The sequence below is a fragment of the Spermophilus citellus genome (genome assembly GCF_964194105.1).
Source record: "Spermophilus citellus genome assembly, chromosome: 18".
Taxonomy (NCBI): domain Eukaryota; kingdom Metazoa; phylum Chordata; class Mammalia; order Rodentia; family Sciuridae; genus Spermophilus; species Spermophilus citellus.
Window position 1 is genome coordinate 63,441,935 of NC_138200.1, and position 17,983 is coordinate 63,459,917.

Consider the following 17,983-nt stretch of genomic DNA (forward strand, 5'->3'; position numbering starts at 1 on the left):
GGCATACGATCAGTGCAGAAAATATAAATATGAAAGTGCAGAGAATAAGGTCTCTGTAAGACCACTAAGGTAACTGTCTCTCAATCACTGTATATGCAGCAGATCAGACAGCAGCAACTAAGACACATTTGTTGAATGATTACTGTTAATATCAGGCAAAAAAAAAAATTCTTTCTCTGGAGGTTGTTTAGCCTATAAAACAGAAGAGTTCCACAGTCAGTCATCAGAGACTGAAACTGCTAGGACAGTATCAGATGTCTCAGATTACTTGTTTCACAATAACAGCTGATATCTGATACCTATGGAATGTTGGGAAACAACAACATTATTTGCACCATTCTGATGGTCGTAAATAATATCAAGGGCGGCTCAGTTTAAGCAACATAGAGAAGGCTGCAAAGCTGTCAACGGCTCAACCAGGAGTGGCTCCTGCCGCAGTGGGAGGCTATGTCCTGCCTCGCAAGTCCTCCTTCCATGCTTGGACCCTCTCTCTCCCCATGGCACCAGGATGAGCTTTCTTAAGGCACCTGAACTCAGCTACTATCACTTTACTTTTTATTGGCAACATAGCATCCTTTAGATTATCAACTACCTTTCAGTAAACTAAGAGTTTCCTAATTACCTCTGATAATGAATTAAAGCTAGATCCTGCCTGTAGACCCATGCTACTCCGCCTCTTACCCCAGTGGAATTAGTTGCTAATGGTGAATAACCAGAACATTCAACATATAGAATTGAGCTTTCAGGATTTTTTGAAAAACTGCTATATCCGGCATCACTGGGCCCTCAGAGCCATCAGCTGGAGTGGGGGGATATGTGTTCTCAGCTCCCCCAAACCCCACCTGACCCCTTTGTCTGACATCCTGCATCCCATTCTGTCTCATTTACCTAATTTGCTACATCTAGCTAATTATGTCAAGCATGTGCCCAGGGCACAACACAGCTCCTACCCCGGGAGCGGCTCACAATCCACCAGGGGGACAGACTTACAAACCAGTAAATGAAAGCCTAGTGAGAGTGGCAAGTGCAGCAAGAAAGCATGAACATGGCATGGTAGGGCCTCAGAGATGGCTGAGCCACTCTGTCCTGGGAAGCTGGCTGAAGGTTTCCTGGAGGTTCTGTTTAAGCTGGCTTTCAAAAGATGAACAAGAGTTCACCAGGCAGATGGAGGGATGGAAAATATTGGAAGCAGTGGGAGTGGTATTCAAAGCATCCAGGGGTCTCTGCTGATTTGCTCTGCCAGTTGCACGAATGAGCTTCTCCAGCCAGCAACTACCTTTCTCCTGACTGACATTGTGTATGAGCCTCTGTCCAGGTCTTCCTATTCCTTCCTTCCATCAAAACAGAGAAGATTTACCTCTACCAGGCTGCCTGACTAATCCCCACTCACTTCATATTATCTCAAATAAGGCAACCTTCCCACTGTGGGATAACTGGTTACCTGAGGTGATTCTGTTATTGGGCCTCTTTGTTTTATTTTGGAATCCCTGTCATTTGAAGAATAGCCCAGTATTCCAAGCAATCAATTAAGTATTTATCAAATACCTACATTGGACAGAGAACTCTCCAAGTCATATACACCATTTTTAAGCCCAAATGAGAAGAAAACAAATTAACTAAGACCAGAGAGTATAATTCAGAAAACCTTTATTAAGTGTCTGGTATTCACAGATTTTTTTTTTTTTTTTTATCCTTCTACCCATCCAACATTCAATGAGTACTACTATGTGTCAAGTACTATGCTTGGCACTTGGAAATCATGCCGAGATACAATAAACATACAAGTTAGCAGGTAACATGAACAAATAAACTTATTAAAACAAATTCACTGCTAATGCAAAGTTCAAAGTACAGCAATTGCTTGGAGAAAACAGTGTTGACTATGCCCAGAGTTGGGTACACAAAAGATAAACTCTTATTGCCGCTCTTGATTTTTTGGTTATGTGTGAGAGAGAGTGTGTATGTGTGTTTGTTTTGATATTGGGGATTGGACCCAGGGGTACTTTACCACTGAGCCACATCCCCAGCTTTTTATATTTTGAGATAAGATCTCACTAAGTTTCTGAGGGCCTTGCTAAGTAGCTGAGGCTGTCCTCGAACTTGGAATCATCCTGCCTCAGCCTCCCAAGTCGATAGGATTACAGGCATGTACCACTGCACCAGGCCTTATTATTTAATATAACATTTTCAACAAACACAAAAATATAGAGCTGGGCGCAGTGGCACACACCTGTAATCCCAGCAGCTCGGGAAGCTGAGGCAGGAGGATCACAAGCTCAAAGCCAGTCTCAGCAACTTAGTGAGGCACTTGGCAGCTCAGTGAGACCCTGTCTCTAATAAAATATTTAAAAAGGGCTGGGGATGTGGCTCAGTGGTTAAGCACCCCTAGATTCAATGCTCAGTAACCCCCCCCAAAAAAAAAACCCCACAGAAACATAAAGAATAGTGCAACCCATTACCTGGCTTCAACAATTAGTAACTCATGGCCACTTTTGATTCATCTCTACTCCTACCTGCTTTCCATATCCCTTTGTTTTGAAACAAATCCTAGACATTTTTTTCACTGCATCCATAAATACTGAACCTACCTTTGAAGAAGGAATTGGAAATGTGTGAATCTTCCACTATTAACATCCTTTCCACAACCCAGTCTTCCGCAGGAAATCAGATATCTACTGCCAGTGACTCCAAGACTTGGCTGGCTCACAGTAAAGACCTAAGACCCTACTGGAGGTTTTGCGTTGGCTGAAATCTGAGCTGAAAACAGCATTCTCCCTTGTCAGGTATGCTGCTGACCAGTCTTCTGATCCTTGGTCCTCATAAAAACTGCTAATTTTGGAGGCTTACTGAGTACCTAATGTTTACACAAAATGGGAAGTACATTCCATAGTCCCATGTGCGTTCCATAACCTTCAGGTTAACTTCAGATGGTACAAGGCTCACCCTGCAGGGTGAGCTGACCCAGAGGTGTTTCCTGTCACAGTCTTGATCTTCACTGTGTTGAGCATCTGATCCCATCCTATCTCCCACCTCTTCAGTGTTTCCCACTTTTCCTTTAAAAGAACTAACGTCCAAGTAGTTACTCAACGAGAACATTTATCTGGACTTTCTACACCTCACAATTTTATTCTTTTAAAGCAATACACTATTGTCCACTTACACCCTTTCACCCAGGCCACCAGTCCCTTGTCAATCACTACAGTATCTAAGCACCTACCTGCTTTTAGCACCCCCATCACCACCCCATTCTCTACGTGGTAGCTTAGCAATCTTTATTAAATAAACACCAAAAACACAAAAACAAAAACAAAAAACCCTTCCATAGTTCCTAACACCTACCGCATCAACATCAACTTCCTTACCACAGCCAAGTAGGCCCTTCCAAATTTAAGGCATCCCGTGTATTTCTCCAGCTTCATCTGTTCCATCTCCTCCCCGGCCCGCAACCAAAACGGGCTTTTCAGGCTCCGCTCCGTGAGTTCGGTGCTCTCAGCGGGGAGCTCCTCTTCCCAGGTTCGCGATGCGCGCTGCACCTACTGCGCCCTCGCTCACACGAGTCCGCGTCTTCATTTTGAAGATGGAGAAGCTGGGGACGGGGACCTCACCCACGGCCACACTGCTAGTACGCAGAGCCCACAGGAGCCCGGCCCTCCGGGGCACGGTCCAGCGCCCAGAGCTCTCCGGCACCGGTGCAGTTCGGGCCCGCCAGTGGCCGGGGCGGAGCCAGGCAGCTTCTGATTGGCCGCCTCCGGCGACGGGAGCGAGAGGGAAGGGCGCGAGGGCGTCGCGGAGAGATGACGCAACGCCGCGGCTCCTTAAAGGCACCGGCACCGCGCGCCACGGATGGCGCAGGCGCGTTCCGGAGGTTCCAGCCACAGCTCGCAGCGCCAAGAGACGGGCCAGGCGGGCGCGCGCGCGGTGTGCGGACAGGGCGCGCGCCGGACTCGGGCGGCTCGAGGGGTCGGGCCCGGCGGCCTCGGGAGCCCGACCGGCCGCTGAGCAGCGGGTGCCGCGATGGCCGAGGGCAGCGCCGTGTCGGACCCTCAGCACGCCGCACGCCTGCTGCGAGCGCTCAGCTCTTTCCGCGAGGAGTCCCGCTTCTGCGACGCGCACCTGGTCCTCGACGGGGAGGAGATCCCGGTGCAGAAGAACATCCTGGCGGCGGCCAGCCCGTACATCAGGTGAGGAGGGGTCCGCGGCCGGCGGGCGGGTGGGGCGGGGCGGGGCGGGCGTGTCCCCGGGTCGCCGGTCCCCATCCCCGGCCGCTGGGGTCCGCGGCGGCGCCGTCAGCGCGGCGTCCCTCCCGGAGACGCCCGGCCGGGCCGCCTGGCCGCCGCGCCCCGGGACAGCTGCGTGGTGGCCCCCTCGGCCGGGCCCGCGCCCCCAGAGCTGCCCCCGGCCCCCGCCCCCCGGAGGCCGCTGCGCCCCGGAGGACCCCGGAGGACCCCGGAGGTCCCCCGGCCGGGCCGGATCTGCGCCCGCGAGCAGGGCGGGGCCCGCCGGGGAGAGCCGCCGCTGCTCCGGGCCCGGCCCGGCCCGGCCCACGATCCCGGCAGAAGTTTGCCGGCCGCTGGCCTCCGGATCGACGCGCAGTGGGCTGGGCCGGCGCCGCGGGCGGACGGGGAGCGCCCTCCCCGCGGAGGAGCCACAAGAACGCCTCCCGGCCGGGGTGGGCAAAAGGAAAGCCCCGGGGGGCAGCCGCCGATCCCGGGCCGGTCGGCGAGACTTTCCCTCCTCCTCGGGAGAAGTCCGTTTGAGAGGAGGGTTGTGTGTTTCTGATGGAGGAAGCTGTGGGCGAGTTTTCCCAGACCTATTGTAATGCTCAGGATCAATTACAGACCCAAAACCTTGATATTCTAGCGATTAATAATAGTGCGTTTTAAAACTTCAGTAAAACAAAGCTTAACCTGATTTACCAGCTCAACTAACCAGCTTAATTAAAAGGTTAAGTCAGTGCTTATACAAGCGTATCAGATCGTGCAGGAGGCTGCGATCTTTTCTATTAGCAACTTTCCTGCAAACTGGATTGCTATTTCAGTAAATGATGGGAGGGGGAATACTAAAAGCTGAAGAAAGTGCCCAGTAAGCTGGTTAAATATAGACTAATGGTAGAGAATACCTCTAGAATTGACAGGTCAGAAAAAGCAAGATGATATGCGCTGTATTCTTAGTGCTTTATCCCAGCAGAACTCAGCACACAAACTGCATTTTCACCTTTGCATTAGGAGATGTTTGTGCTAACTCAGAAGTAGTTCAAGTGCCCTCGAAATTTCTGGCTTCTGGCTTTGTCCTATAATTATATTTGCACTCTTCCTTAGCAGATTTAAGGGGCTGGGGGAGAGTCTTTGTTAATAAGGAATTTAGGCCATCAAGACAGACAGCTGGCAATTCAGAGGTTAGAACAGTCAGTAACAAAATCATCAGACCAGGGCCTTCCCTGTATCCACAGTAGTGGTCATTGTTTGGGGAAATGCTCAGGAAAACTTTAATTGGTTATTGTTGTAGTTCTTTGAATGGCAGGTAGTCAGCTTAAAAGAAGTTGCAAATCCTGGAATACGTGGTATCTCCGTTCACTTGTCTCCATAGCACTTACTGCTGTAATATACCCTATATTTTACTCATTTACTTTGTGGATCTTTCTCAACCACAGTGTAAGCCCAGTGAGGCCAGATTTTTCTTTGATTCATTGCTGGGCCCCTCATACCCAGAAAGAGCAGTGCCTAGAGGCTTAGTAAATGTGTTGAAGCCTGCCTGCTTTTCTGTCATAGCACACTGGGCATAGAGGCTTGGCTCCATTTCCTTGTTAGCCAAGCAGACTCAAGAGTTTGAAGACCCACTCCTTGTTTCCTGTTTTTACTCATAGCTCTGAGTTGATAGATGGCTTAGTCTTGTCTTTGGCTCAGTAATCTGACAAATGAGGGATAAAATATGTCTTTCATTCAATCTTTGAGCCACCTCTGAAAAAGTGAATAATAGTGTTTTGAACACTTGCAAGGTCTGCACACAGGTCTACTGAGATAGTGATATCCGCCAGTTAGGAAAGATATTCTGTGGTCCAATTCTGTCACTTTCTTAAGTAGGAGAATAGGCACTTAATCGAGCATTTATGAGGTTTCTAGTACTTAATGGCTGAACTAGGAGTAGACTCCAAGTTCATAATGGCTGTTCTTTAACTCTTAACCATCAAGTTAGAACATTGTTTGTATTTAACTGTTGTTCACGGTATAATTGATAGCTTATAGTATGTTATAATTTAAGTGACTATCAAGCACTCTCACATTCATTTTCAACTCTTCTTTCAACTTTTTTTTTTTTGCAGTTGTAGATGGACAGCCTGCCTTTATTTTATTTATTTATTTTTATGTGGTGCGAAGGATTGAACCCAGTGCCTCACAAGTGCTAGGCAAGTGCTCTGCCACTGACTACAGCCCTTGCCCCATCATTTTCAACCCTTTTGTGCAACTGGTAGGATAGATATTTTTAACATCTTACCAATAAACATGAATCGGTCAATATTTTTCTTCAATAACAGATGAATTACTTTATTTGGCTGTTGAAGTGGTAAAATGTTTTGTGGTGCTTTATCAATTTCAAGGCTGTTTCAAATTAATTTGAATAATCTTTATTGCTACCTAGAAACAAACTGCTTAGTAATTTTAATGCCAATGATATTTGTCTCTTATAATGTATCTATTTTGTATGGATGATACTACAGAGAATTACACTGAAACAAAATGAATTTGTATGCTTTGGAACTGGTTGGTCTTTATTGTTTCTTTTTGAAGCTTAAGCATTTAAATCTGTGATATGATTAACATATGAATTGAATATTTAAAAGTCTGATAATCTCTGAAGTTTCATAAACCTGAGTTTTGTTTAATGTCTTTAGTGAACTTCATAGTAATTCACAAGAGGTCTGAAGGTCTGAGATGTATAGTTTAGAAGCCATGTATCTATTGATTCCTGTGCTCAACAGAGGGCCAATCCAATTCTGTCATATTGAAGCAACTTTTTTTTTCCTTTGACTTGTTGGGAAAACTAAATGTAGACCTAAGTGGGCCTCTTAAGAATGGCAAGGGGCTGGGGATGTGGCTCAAGCGGTAGCACGCTTGCCTGGCATGCGTGCGGCCCAGGTTCGAGCCTCAGCACCACATACAAAAACAAAGATGTTGTGTCCGCCGAAAACTAAAAAAATAAATATTAAAAAGTTCCTCTCTCTCTCTCTCTCTCTCTCTCTCTCTCTCTCTCTCTCTCTCTCTCTTTTAAAAAAAAAAAAAAGAATAATAAGACTTAAAAAAAAAAAAAAGAAAGAAAGCCAAAACTGACTCCATACTGACTCCATATATAAATGACAATCCTTGACCTTTAGTCTTTCCTTTCTCAGCAATCCCGAATCCTCCATGGGGCTCATAGGAAATTTCCCTTTCTTTGGAATATTGCAGTGTCTGGGGCCCCTCTGGTCCAGGCCTGAGCCCATTGTTGCCCATGTGGAGTTCAGACCCCTTCCTTTGAGCCTGGTTCCTGGGGCACAATGCATGAGGAGAGAATTGAAAGATGAACCACTCTGTACTTCTGCAGTGACTCTATAGTGGCTCTGTACAGGTTCCTGGTCTTTTGAGATGTTAGGTTTTTTGGGGGACCTATGGCAGTATTTTTTTTTTAATTTTTGTTTGTTATTTTTAGAAATACATGATAATAGAGTGCATTTTGACACATTATGCATACATAAAGTATACTTATTCTAATTAGGATCCCATTCTTGTGATTGTATGTTTTGTGGAATTCCACTGGTTGTGTATTCATATATGAACATAGAAAAGTTATGTCCAGTTCATTCTACTGTCTTTCGGCAATATTATTTTGTTTAGCTTTCAGGTTTTTTTTAACATTTAATTTTTAATTGTATATGGACACAGTACCTTTATTTTATTTTTATGCGGTGCTAAGGATTGAACCTAGTGGCTCACACATGCTAGGCAAGCGCTCTACCTTTGAGCCACAACCCCAGCCCCTAGCTTTCAGTTTTTGAGAGTAAAGGAAATAAAGATTCCTAATATTTTCAGATCCTTTGATGAGTCAGCTAACAACATAAGTGGCTTCCCCCCGCCCCCCCGCCTTTCTTATTTTTCGAGAGAAAACTGGCCTACTGAAGGTGGAATGAGGCCTCAAAAGATCATCTTGGACAGTTTCTCTAGGACCCAGTTTCCTTATCTGTGAAGTGAGGTCCGTTCTGCTACGTGAAAAGCAAATTCCCTTTAAGCCTAGATTGCATGCTGTTTTTGTTTTGCTCCATATGTGTGTATTATAGGGAGGCAGGTCTCTTTTAAGTCTTTATCATTATGTATTGATGTTTAAACATCTCCCTTCCCAGGACTTGGTTGGGTGTTTTGCTGTGTGAATCCCGCCCATGACACTGTGTTGTAACAAGCATCTGTTTCATGATCTTCATCTGTTTATGTTCCAAGGCCTAATTATTGATGATCCTGTTTTGCCATTTAAATCTGAAATTTGACTCATAGATGATGTTGACGAAACCACGTAAGGACACTAATGTGGTCTCTGTTGGGGGTCCAGGTTTTATAGTAACATGGGAATTACTGTCATCCTTTTTATGGAGCTGAAATTTGTCCTGAGGTCTAATATCACAGGGGTACTAAGTCCGTTATATCATCTATTCTGTTTAGAGATCACTTAATCCCCAGCTCCCTTTGCTTAATTAATTTATGTAAGTGACCGGCAGCTCCTCTCAGATTCTCTAATTCCTTGTTGGTGCCGTACATACCCCTGAGGTGGCTGTAACCATGAGGGTTCCTTGATGGCCAGGAGAGTCTGTAGGGCAGCAAAGTGACCTTTTTTTTTTTTTTTACTTCCATGTATGCTTTCAGTTTGCAGATGTCCTTATCTAGAGCAACTTCTGAACGATTGGCATAGGATTTTGAGTAGCAGTTGTAGGCTGCCAAGTTTCTTGGTGCTCGGGATCCAGTTAGAAGCTACAGGGTCTAAGTCTCTTGCCAGATCCTGAGTATTCTTAAAATCAAATTGGCTTTCCCCTTTTCTTGTCCAACTCTTATGGTGATGGGAAATGAGTTGAGCCATATCTTTTAATGAATCTAAGCTTTGTTTATTTTTATCTACCTACTCTAAGGCTTCCCTGACAGATGCTCAAAAGATTAAATGTCCTGAAGGTCTTATAGTTAAATGATTTAAATTGATATTCCCTTTCTCTTTCTCTCTCCCCCAACTTCCTCCTGCTATTTGCAGTTTTGTTTGGTTAAGCCCTGCTCATATGGAGTTTTTCAAATGTAATATTAAACTGTTTTCAGTTTCATAAGATCAAAGAAGTGGTTTTGTCTGGGCTTCTGGGGAGACCAGGCACTTGCAAGTGGGCGCTTTAAGTGTGGATCAGAGGATTTGTTTAAGCATAAAGATGCCTGTGTTTATACCAGGCTGTGCCGGCGAGTGTGCTGATTCTAAAGGCTTTTGAAAGGTTTCAAATGATGAAACAAATCAATAAAATCCTTGTTACACTAGTGACTCTTAACATAAAGAGAAGTGTTGAATATTTGGAAATGCTGTAGAATTTGGATGTGGAATATTTGGATGTGTTATAGAATGGTCCTGAGAATTCTTATTTTGAGTAATGGTGATAAAATTTAACTGTAGTTAACACTGGTGGTCTAATGCTATTCCTCATCTTATACCTATATCCTTTTGACTTTTGCTTCTTTTTTTTAATATTTATTTTTTAGGTGTAGATGGACACACACAATGCCTTTTTATTTTTATGTGGTGCTGAGGATTGAACCCGGGTGCCAGCCATGCTAGGCAAGCGCTCTTCCGCTGAGCCACAATCCCAAAAAAAACCTGCTTCTTCCTATCTGTATTTTCCTTGTAAGTCCCCTTCCTCCTTCTTTTTTTTTAATATTTATTTTTTAGAAATAGTTGGACAAATACCTTTATTTTGTGTATTTATTTTTATGTGGTTCTGAGGATCAAACCCAAGGCCTTGCGCATGGTACATGAGTGCTCTACCGCTGAGCCACAATCACAGCCCCACTTTCTCATTCTTAAGATAATTTTTATTTCCCAGTTTAGAGATTCAAGTAGTGCTTTTCCACATAGAAACTCTGGTTCCTTAGGATTTAGATTTGGATGATATAGACTAAGCATCCAGATTACAAAACCACCTTATCCATTGTTTAAAGTGTTAATTATCTCTCTCATGATATCAAAGTAGCACCTAAAATTCAATTTATAATCCATAAAGAAAACATAATTAGAACAAATAGGGAGTGGTTGGGGTATGAGTCCTGTGCAGCAAGTCTTTTAGAGAGCTACATCATCCTTTGGAAGGACACAGGCTATCATTTTGTATACTAAAGCTGTAATATAAATGAATAATTTGTAAGTTAGAATTCTGGGTTAAGGGTGGAGATGTGGGGGTGTGAGGTATGAGAGTGGTAGGCTCTGGTTGCAACCTTGAATTTGAGTGCTTCCCATGGGTTCTCTGCCTCCTAAGCCATAATGAGTCCAAAGAAAAAAGGTAATCAAAGGCAAAGGTGACAACTCTAGCTCTGTGGAGAGGAAAAAGTCGTATGTCCATCTAAATGCTCCAATACCTGGCCAGAGTTCTTGACCTTGAAAGAGCAGAGTTAAAACATACTGCCAGAGAGTGAGTTGGCCATAGAACAATGATCTGATGTTTGCTGCTTCCATTTCTGTATGGGAATAAATGGCAAATTCCCTAACTTGTCCCAAAATTATATGGGAATAATATGAAATATAAATATACAGGTTAAGGATCTCTAATACAGAAATCTAAAGTGCTCCAAAATCTGAAACTTCTTACACCAATATAATGCCAGAAGTGGAAAATTCCATATTTGACATCATGTGATGGATCACACTCAAAATGCAGACAAGTAAAACATATTGTGTAAAAATTACTTTCAGGCTATCTGTGTAAGGTGTATATGAAATACAAATGAATCTTTTAAAGTATTTATTTGTTTGTTTATTTTTTGTTGTAGTTGGACACAATACCTCTATTTCGTTTGTTTTTATGTGGTGCTGAGGATTGAACCCAGTGCCTCACACGTACAAGGCAGGTGCTCTACCACTGAGCACCAGCCCCACATAAATGAATTTTGTGTTCAGACTTGAGTCCCATCTCCAAGATATCTCATGTATATGAAAATATTCCAAAGTTTAACAAAAAAAAAAATTCTGAAACCCAAAACACTTCTGGTCCCATGCATTTCAGATAAGAAATAGTTGGCCTGTGTAGTACTTTGTCATATACTATGGTAATGAAGGAATTTGCCTTTTCCCTCTCTTCAGAGATGCTAGGAAAATGTGATGTTTCAGGTAAATCAGATCTTGGCAAAATATTTTGTTAGATAAAACAGATACAGCCTTCAAGCAGTAAAGCTGTGCAGAGCAGTGTCCATCATAAATGGAAAAATGGGGAGAATGATTTTTAAAAACCAATTGTTAAATGATGAGATATAGACAGATAAATTTCTTTTCCCCTTTTTTGGAGTTAGCATACTAATGGATATAAAAACTTGAATGTATATTTTGCTTATAGTTATTTTGTGGTTCTCTCTACTGCAAAGTATTTCTTTTCTTTTTAAAAATAATTTTAATGACCATCTGAGGGCAACCCCATTAGGTTACCTCTTGCCCTGCTGGAGCTCTGTCTCTTTTATTCTCACTTGAATAAATCCTTCTCTTTTAAACACACACATGCACACAGAGGTGATTTTATGGCAACTGAATAGATCCAAGTGAAACATGGTTTTATAGTCCTATTAGCATTCATCAGTAATCAATTGCCTATGTCTGTGAATAATTGCAAATTGTTTAATATTATTGAGCTCAAAGGCTATGCAGTCTCTGTCACTTAAATGGTTTATGTTGACCAATCCCTGAATTGGAGGAAACTTCGTGTTGAAGTTTCCTAAATAGAAGTAGTCCTTCTATTTAGGATATGAGGTTGTATGAGTCTCTTCTAACACATAGGGAATGTTCACTAGAAATGAAGCCAGGAGTTCAAGACTGGTGGGATTTTGAAAGGCACTGAGAATCCTTAGAAAGAACACTGCTAATTGCTTTTGCCCTTCTCTGCCCCACCTACTTTGCCCTTCTCAGTCCCACCTACTTTGGGGACAGAGTTGGAGGCCAGCAGGACCCACCATCTGATTGCATCGCCTTCATTTGTTTGGTAATGGGTGAGCCCAGTCCCCCATAAGACTTCCAGCCTGTCCTGCTTGGAGCCAGGAGTAAGGCTTTATACTTCCTGTATCAGATTAGAGGCTTCTCTTTGGGCATGCGGTTCATTGGTCTGCTGTCCTGCCTGGACTCTTTAACAGCTACTGTCTTATATAAGCAAAACTACTAGGTTTGTCCCCTGCATAAAAATTACAGGCCTTGTTCTTGGCAGGGAGGAGTAAAATACTCATTCTCATCACCTGCAATGGGGTCAGGAGAAAAGGAGTTGGTAGGCTTCCTTCAGTTTCCTTTTATATTGATAGGAAAGGGGCTATGAAGATATTTACCACTGTCACAGATGTCAGGACCTTCTTTAGAAATGTTATAACTGCCAGGCACAGCATTGCACACCTGTAATCCCAGGAGGCTGAGGCAAGAGGAATAACAAGTTCAAGTTCAGCCTCAGCAACTGAGACCCTGCCTCAAAAAATAAAAAGGTTAAGGATGTAGCTCAGTGGTGCAGCACCCTAAGTTCAATCTCCAATAAAAAGGGTGGGGGTGGCGGGGAGAAAGCAAAAAAGGAAGGAAGGAAGATTGTCACTGCCTTAACCCAATAATAGATTACGTTTCAAGAATTAATGTTGTCCAACGTTACTGAAATGTGCTGTGTATTATTTCATCGTAGACACATTTCACAGTAAAGGGACCTCATATGTAATTAGTGTTGATTGTTCAGGGGGTTTATACAGGTTAATTACATTCATTCACCAGAAACACAGGTGGTAACTCAGGAAACCGCAGCAACTGGTAGGTGGTGGACAACTAGCAAAGGCACTGCCCACCTGGTGCCTACATTTCAGTGGTGTACCCAGTAGTGTGCCCCTCAAAGCTCATTTCCTTGTGCGCCACTTGCCAGTTGAGCGAATCACAGTGTAAGAACCAGGAATATGGAAACCGTAACTCAGCATATTTATTTTTCTACCTCTGTGGAGCTAGTAAGGGAAATAGACAAAAAACTAAAGGTTTTTAAACTATTTTTGATGTTCACTTAATGTTGCAATGTTGCGTATACTAGTGTAATAGGATAGTGTCAGGATTTCAAGAGTGGGGAAAGAGTAGGTTTGCTTTATTTTCTGAGTAGGCACTTCTGAAGTCTGCTGTAAAAGTTGACTGCCCTGGCTCCCATGTTAGCAGCCCTGGTGAGCCGCATTCCCAGACACCACTGTCTTAAGTAGAGACCATTGACTCTCGACTGAGGTTCTCAGACGTGCTCATTCACTCACGAAACCTTTCTTGAATGTTTACATGTAGCACTGCCATGAGCTAGACAGGGTTCTTGCAGCCGAGAAGTCTGGCAGGGAGGCCACAATAAAGAAGTCTAATTACAGACAGATGGGAACACTCTAAAGGAAACACACGGGGGGCGGGGTGGGGGCTGCCTGTGGACTGACTGGGTGCAGGGAGCCTGCTCTGAGCAAGCACCTTTGAAACAGATCTGGTGGAGGAGGCAGCTTCTGCAGGAGCAGATCAGGGGAGCAGGACACCTGAGAGTCCTGAGAGAGGGACCAACAGGCAGGACGTCTTCAGGGGATCAGAGTGGCATTCAGGGCCTGTGGTCCCTGAGGCAGGCTGGCATTTATACTACTTCCAAAGAAGCTAAAATGTTCCCTATAATATATCCTTGAACACCTGAGGATGAAGGAACAAAAAGACAATTTTGTGATATGGTTTAGTCTGAGATGGACGAGGTTTGATTTTGAGAGTTACGGGCAGTGTTAAGCATCACAACATTTAACACTCGGGCTGCAGCATGGAAAATGGATTATAAAAGTCAAGAGTGGAAGCAGGCCTTTACAAGGCTGGCTGCAGCTGTCAGACAGGAAGTAGGACGCTGGGGACTAGGCTGGGTAGTGGGGCTGGAGCAAAGTGAGCAGAACGGAGATATTTGGCATTAGGAATTATTAACAAAGAAAAGGAAAGATAAGAACTGCTCCCGGGCTCATTGGCGACTTCCTCTCTCCACAACATTTTCCCAATTTTACCAAGTAGTCCCTCCCTCCTACAGTTGCCTGTATGTGTGGTGTGCACTGTTAGCATGACGTCCATTGATCCTTTATATTGTATATTGTGTATTGAGAGTACTGGGAGGGGATGCAGCTGGAGTTGCTAGAATGATTCAGGTTATTGCATCATGGTGATGTCCTTTACCACCAGTAAACAACGCTCGTCATCACCAACTGTGTGCACCTAATTACGAGCAGTTTAGAAGGATGTTCTGAAGTATAGAATCTGCTCTTAAATTTTAAGATTAGCTGTGAACTATAGTTTTTGAAAGTATAAAGTAAAATCTGTTTTAGTTCTATGGATATTCTGGAAGTACTCCAGGAATTTTGCAGGGTAAGACTACGCAGGTCCTCACATATGGGGGAGCCTTGGAGAGCTGGGAGTGGATGGATGGGAAACGGAAGAGGAAGTGAGGGGATTGTTCTGGTACAACAAAGGTATGTGTGCAAAGGCAGAGGATATGTGCCCTGGCAGTGAGGAGACAGGCGTGGCTGGACCAGAAGCTTCATCTAAGAATGATGGAGAGTGTGAATATTCAGAAAGGATAGCAGTATTCTAGAGTGCTGGGTTTTCGATTTTTGTCAATCATTAGTTGGTAGTCATTTAAGAATGGTACTAGTAATAAGATGGAGCTCTACTTTAAGAAGATAATTTAGTTTTGTATATTGAGAGTACTGGGAGGGGATGCAGCTGGAGTTGCTATAATGATTCAGGTTATTGCATCATGGTGATGTCCTAGGTACCAGAGACTGGCCAATAGCAGGAATTAGAGAAGAAATGGACTGGTTACTAATTGGGCATAGGAACCAAGGATGAAGAAAAAAATAGAGACACAGGTGTTGAGTTGGGCTGTGTAGAGAAGAACGGAAGGTAGCAGTCTTATAGTTGTTGAATCTGCAGTAACACTGATGTGTGAACACTTTAATTGTGCTCTTTGGCACTTGACAGCTCGACAAAGTGTTTCACTTCTACACATATGTGTGTGTTCCTTTCTTGCACATGTGTCTTGTCTATGCTGTTCTTGATTTCCTACTGCTTTCTGGCAGCTAAGTTCATGTTCACTGTTGGTAATTTGGATCTGGACTATCCCCCAAATGCTGACATGTTGAAGGCTTCTTGCCAATGTAGCACTGTCCAGAGGTGGGGTTTTGGGGAAGTGATTAGATCATGAGTGCTCTGACCTTATCAAAGGATTCATCAACTGAGGAATTTATAGCTGGATTGGACCATTGGGATTAGGTGGAAACTATATAGGACGTGGAACCCAGTTGGAAGGAGTAGGTCCTTGGGAACATGCTCTTGGGGACTACATCTTGTCTCTGGCCCCTTCTTCTGTTTCTCTGTACTTCCTGGCTGGCCTAAAGTGAGCAGCCTTGTTCAACCATGCCCTTCTGCTGTGACATACTGCCTCACCACAGGCCCAGGAACAATGGAGCCAGCTGACAATGGGCTAAAACCTCTAAAACTGTAAGTCAAAATAAATTTCCCCTCCTTTAAGTTGTTTTTCTCAGGTATTTTGTCACAGCTATGAAAAGCTAATGCAGTCATCATTCAAGATGTAATTCAATATCTCTCTCCATAACATTTTCCCAATTTTGCCAAGTAGTCCCTCCCTCCTACAGATTCCTGTATGTGTGGTGTGCACTGTTAGCATGACGTCCATTGATCCTTTATTTAGTAGGAGAAATGAAAGAGATGAGTGGGCTGGGTGTTTTCAGAGCCCATCATCTCAAAGCTCCAGGGCCAAGGGCACCAAAACCATAAATTGAACTTCCCTGCATAAGAGAGTGGAGTTGACTGCAGACTTTAAGTACCCATCTTCCAAATGAGATTAAACTTTTTGCCCTAATGGCTAAATATATATGGGGGCTCAGGGCAGAGGGACAGTCATCATTTTACAGTAGAGTTTAACCTGTAAGAGAGCCCTGATTTTGTACTCTTTTAGATGGCACAGTTCCAACAAAGTCCATTTCTGATGCCAAGAAACCTGGGAGAAGAAGAGACCAAATTCTCTATTCAGAAATAGTGGCTTCAGCAGAGCTTTTGTTCCAGCATGACAAAAGAAGTGGCTGAGAAGCATTCATTCCCTGACAGCATGTTGGAAGGCCCTTGCACTTCAAGCTGTTTGGAGAAGTTTATAGCAGGGGATCATAAATTAAGGAGGTGCCAGAGCAAAAAAGGCATTTTGAGGTGGAGTGGAAAGTGCTGAATGGAAGCTGATCCCAAAGCTGCCCCTCGTTACTGGAGGGAGCCTGGCAGAGGGTGACGGAGGGTGAGGGAAGCTTTAGTTCTTCTGTCCCCTTCTCCCCACTCTCCGTTTCAAAAAAGAGAAACAGATTAACATTCACTTGGTGCTTTGATTTGAACTACTTGGAAAGAATGGACACAAAGACTGCGATGGATTCATGGAACACTAGCCCTTTGGATTTCCTCAGGAGGCCCACTGTATTTGAAAAGTCATAAACCTCCTTTTTCCGCCATCTTGGAGCCTGTGGAGGCCTGCTGGGAACAGGACTTCTAAAAGACAGATATGTCTGGAAGGTTGTGGTGCAAAGCCATTTTTGCTGGCTATAAGCGAGGTCTCCGGAACCAAAGGGAGCACACAGCTCTTCTAAAAATTGAAGGTGTTTATGCCAGAGATGAAACCGAGTTCTATTTGGGCAAAAGATGTGCTTATGTGTACAAAGCAAAAAACAGCACAGTGACTCCTGGTGGCAAACCAAACAAAACCAGAGTAATCTGGGGAAAGGTAACTCGTGCCCATGGAAATAGTGGCATGGTTCGGGCCAAATTCCGAAGCAGCCTTCCTGCTAAGGCCATTGGACACAGAATCCGTGTGATGCTGTACCCCTCAAGGATTTAAAATGGAAAATAAAGATGGATTTGTGTTCTTGTTAAAAAAAAAAAAAGTCATAAACCCTCCCTCTCCTTCTACTGGGAGAGAAAAATTAGAAAGTGAGCAGAGCTATGGACCTGTTGCTGAAATGTATTTCTGCAGTGCTTAGTGCCACTTGTATGCTCAGCACAAAAGAACCAGAAAGCCGGCTTCCAGTGAGGGAGGGAGAACCTGCAGCAGTGGCCCCAGAAGCAAAGGGGCTTCCTCTTGAGGTGACCTTCTGCATGGGGTCTCAAGGCCCCAGAGCAGCGTTTCTTAAATAGCATCTGGAAAATAATTCCTTAGTAGAAAATCTGGAACTGTTTGACAGGTTGTGGCATGAGTGTCTGTCTTTTATGTGTATTTTCAAAAGGTCAGGGTGTGACCAGAACAAGGAACCAGGCTTGTTCCACTCTAGAAGAATTTTTTTGCTTCTCAAGTTGCTGTATCATGATTCTGTCTTTGAATTTATCTTAATATTTGAACATGTGTTGTCAAACCTTCTCTCTTGAGGTAAATTGTATTGACTTCTTTACTTTTGAAATTACAAAAGCTAGATACAAATTTTTTAAATCTATTTTATATACAGAAATATGGAAATCACATGAGAGTTGAATTATTTATGGCACTCTAAGTTAATTTCTGGTTCTGAACAGCATATTAAATGCATTATAGTTGTAACCCACGTATGCACATTTCTTGTGGTTCAGCTTTTCACCTGAAGTCATTTGATCCCTTTCTTATTTCTCAACGTAAATGCCCATAAGCATCATTATTAACAGTTATTTGTTATTACATCATATTGCTGTTCCATGTAATTTGCTTCATTAT

The 17,983-nt window shown here is 43.6% G+C and overlaps 2 protein-coding genes across 3 annotated transcripts in view; both read left to right on the plus strand.

The window, feature by feature from the left end:
* The first annotated feature begins 1,653 nt into the window (after positions 1–1,653).
* The window catches only part of GAN (gigaxonin), a 55,897-nt gene continuing 39,567 nt past the window's right edge, over positions 1,654–17,983 (plus strand). Inside the window, exon 1 of one of the 2 annotated variants that reach the window (XM_081273125.1) lies at positions 1,654–4,181. In XM_081273125.1, the coding sequence (XP_081129251.1) occupies positions 4,015–4,181 (167 nt within the window). In that variant the 5' untranslated portion in view covers positions 1,654–4,014. The remainder of the gene's footprint in view (positions 4,182–17,983) is intronic. The other variant, XM_081273124.1, reaches the window with a different exon arrangement.
* Positions 16,735–17,159, plus strand: LOC308637077 (large ribosomal subunit protein eL33-like). The gene has a single exon (XM_081273126.1). It carries the CDS (start codon positions 16,808–16,810, stop codon positions 17,138–17,140), a length of 333 nt encoding a protein of 110 aa, XP_081129252.1. The 5' UTR covers positions 16,735–16,807; the 3' UTR covers positions 17,141–17,159.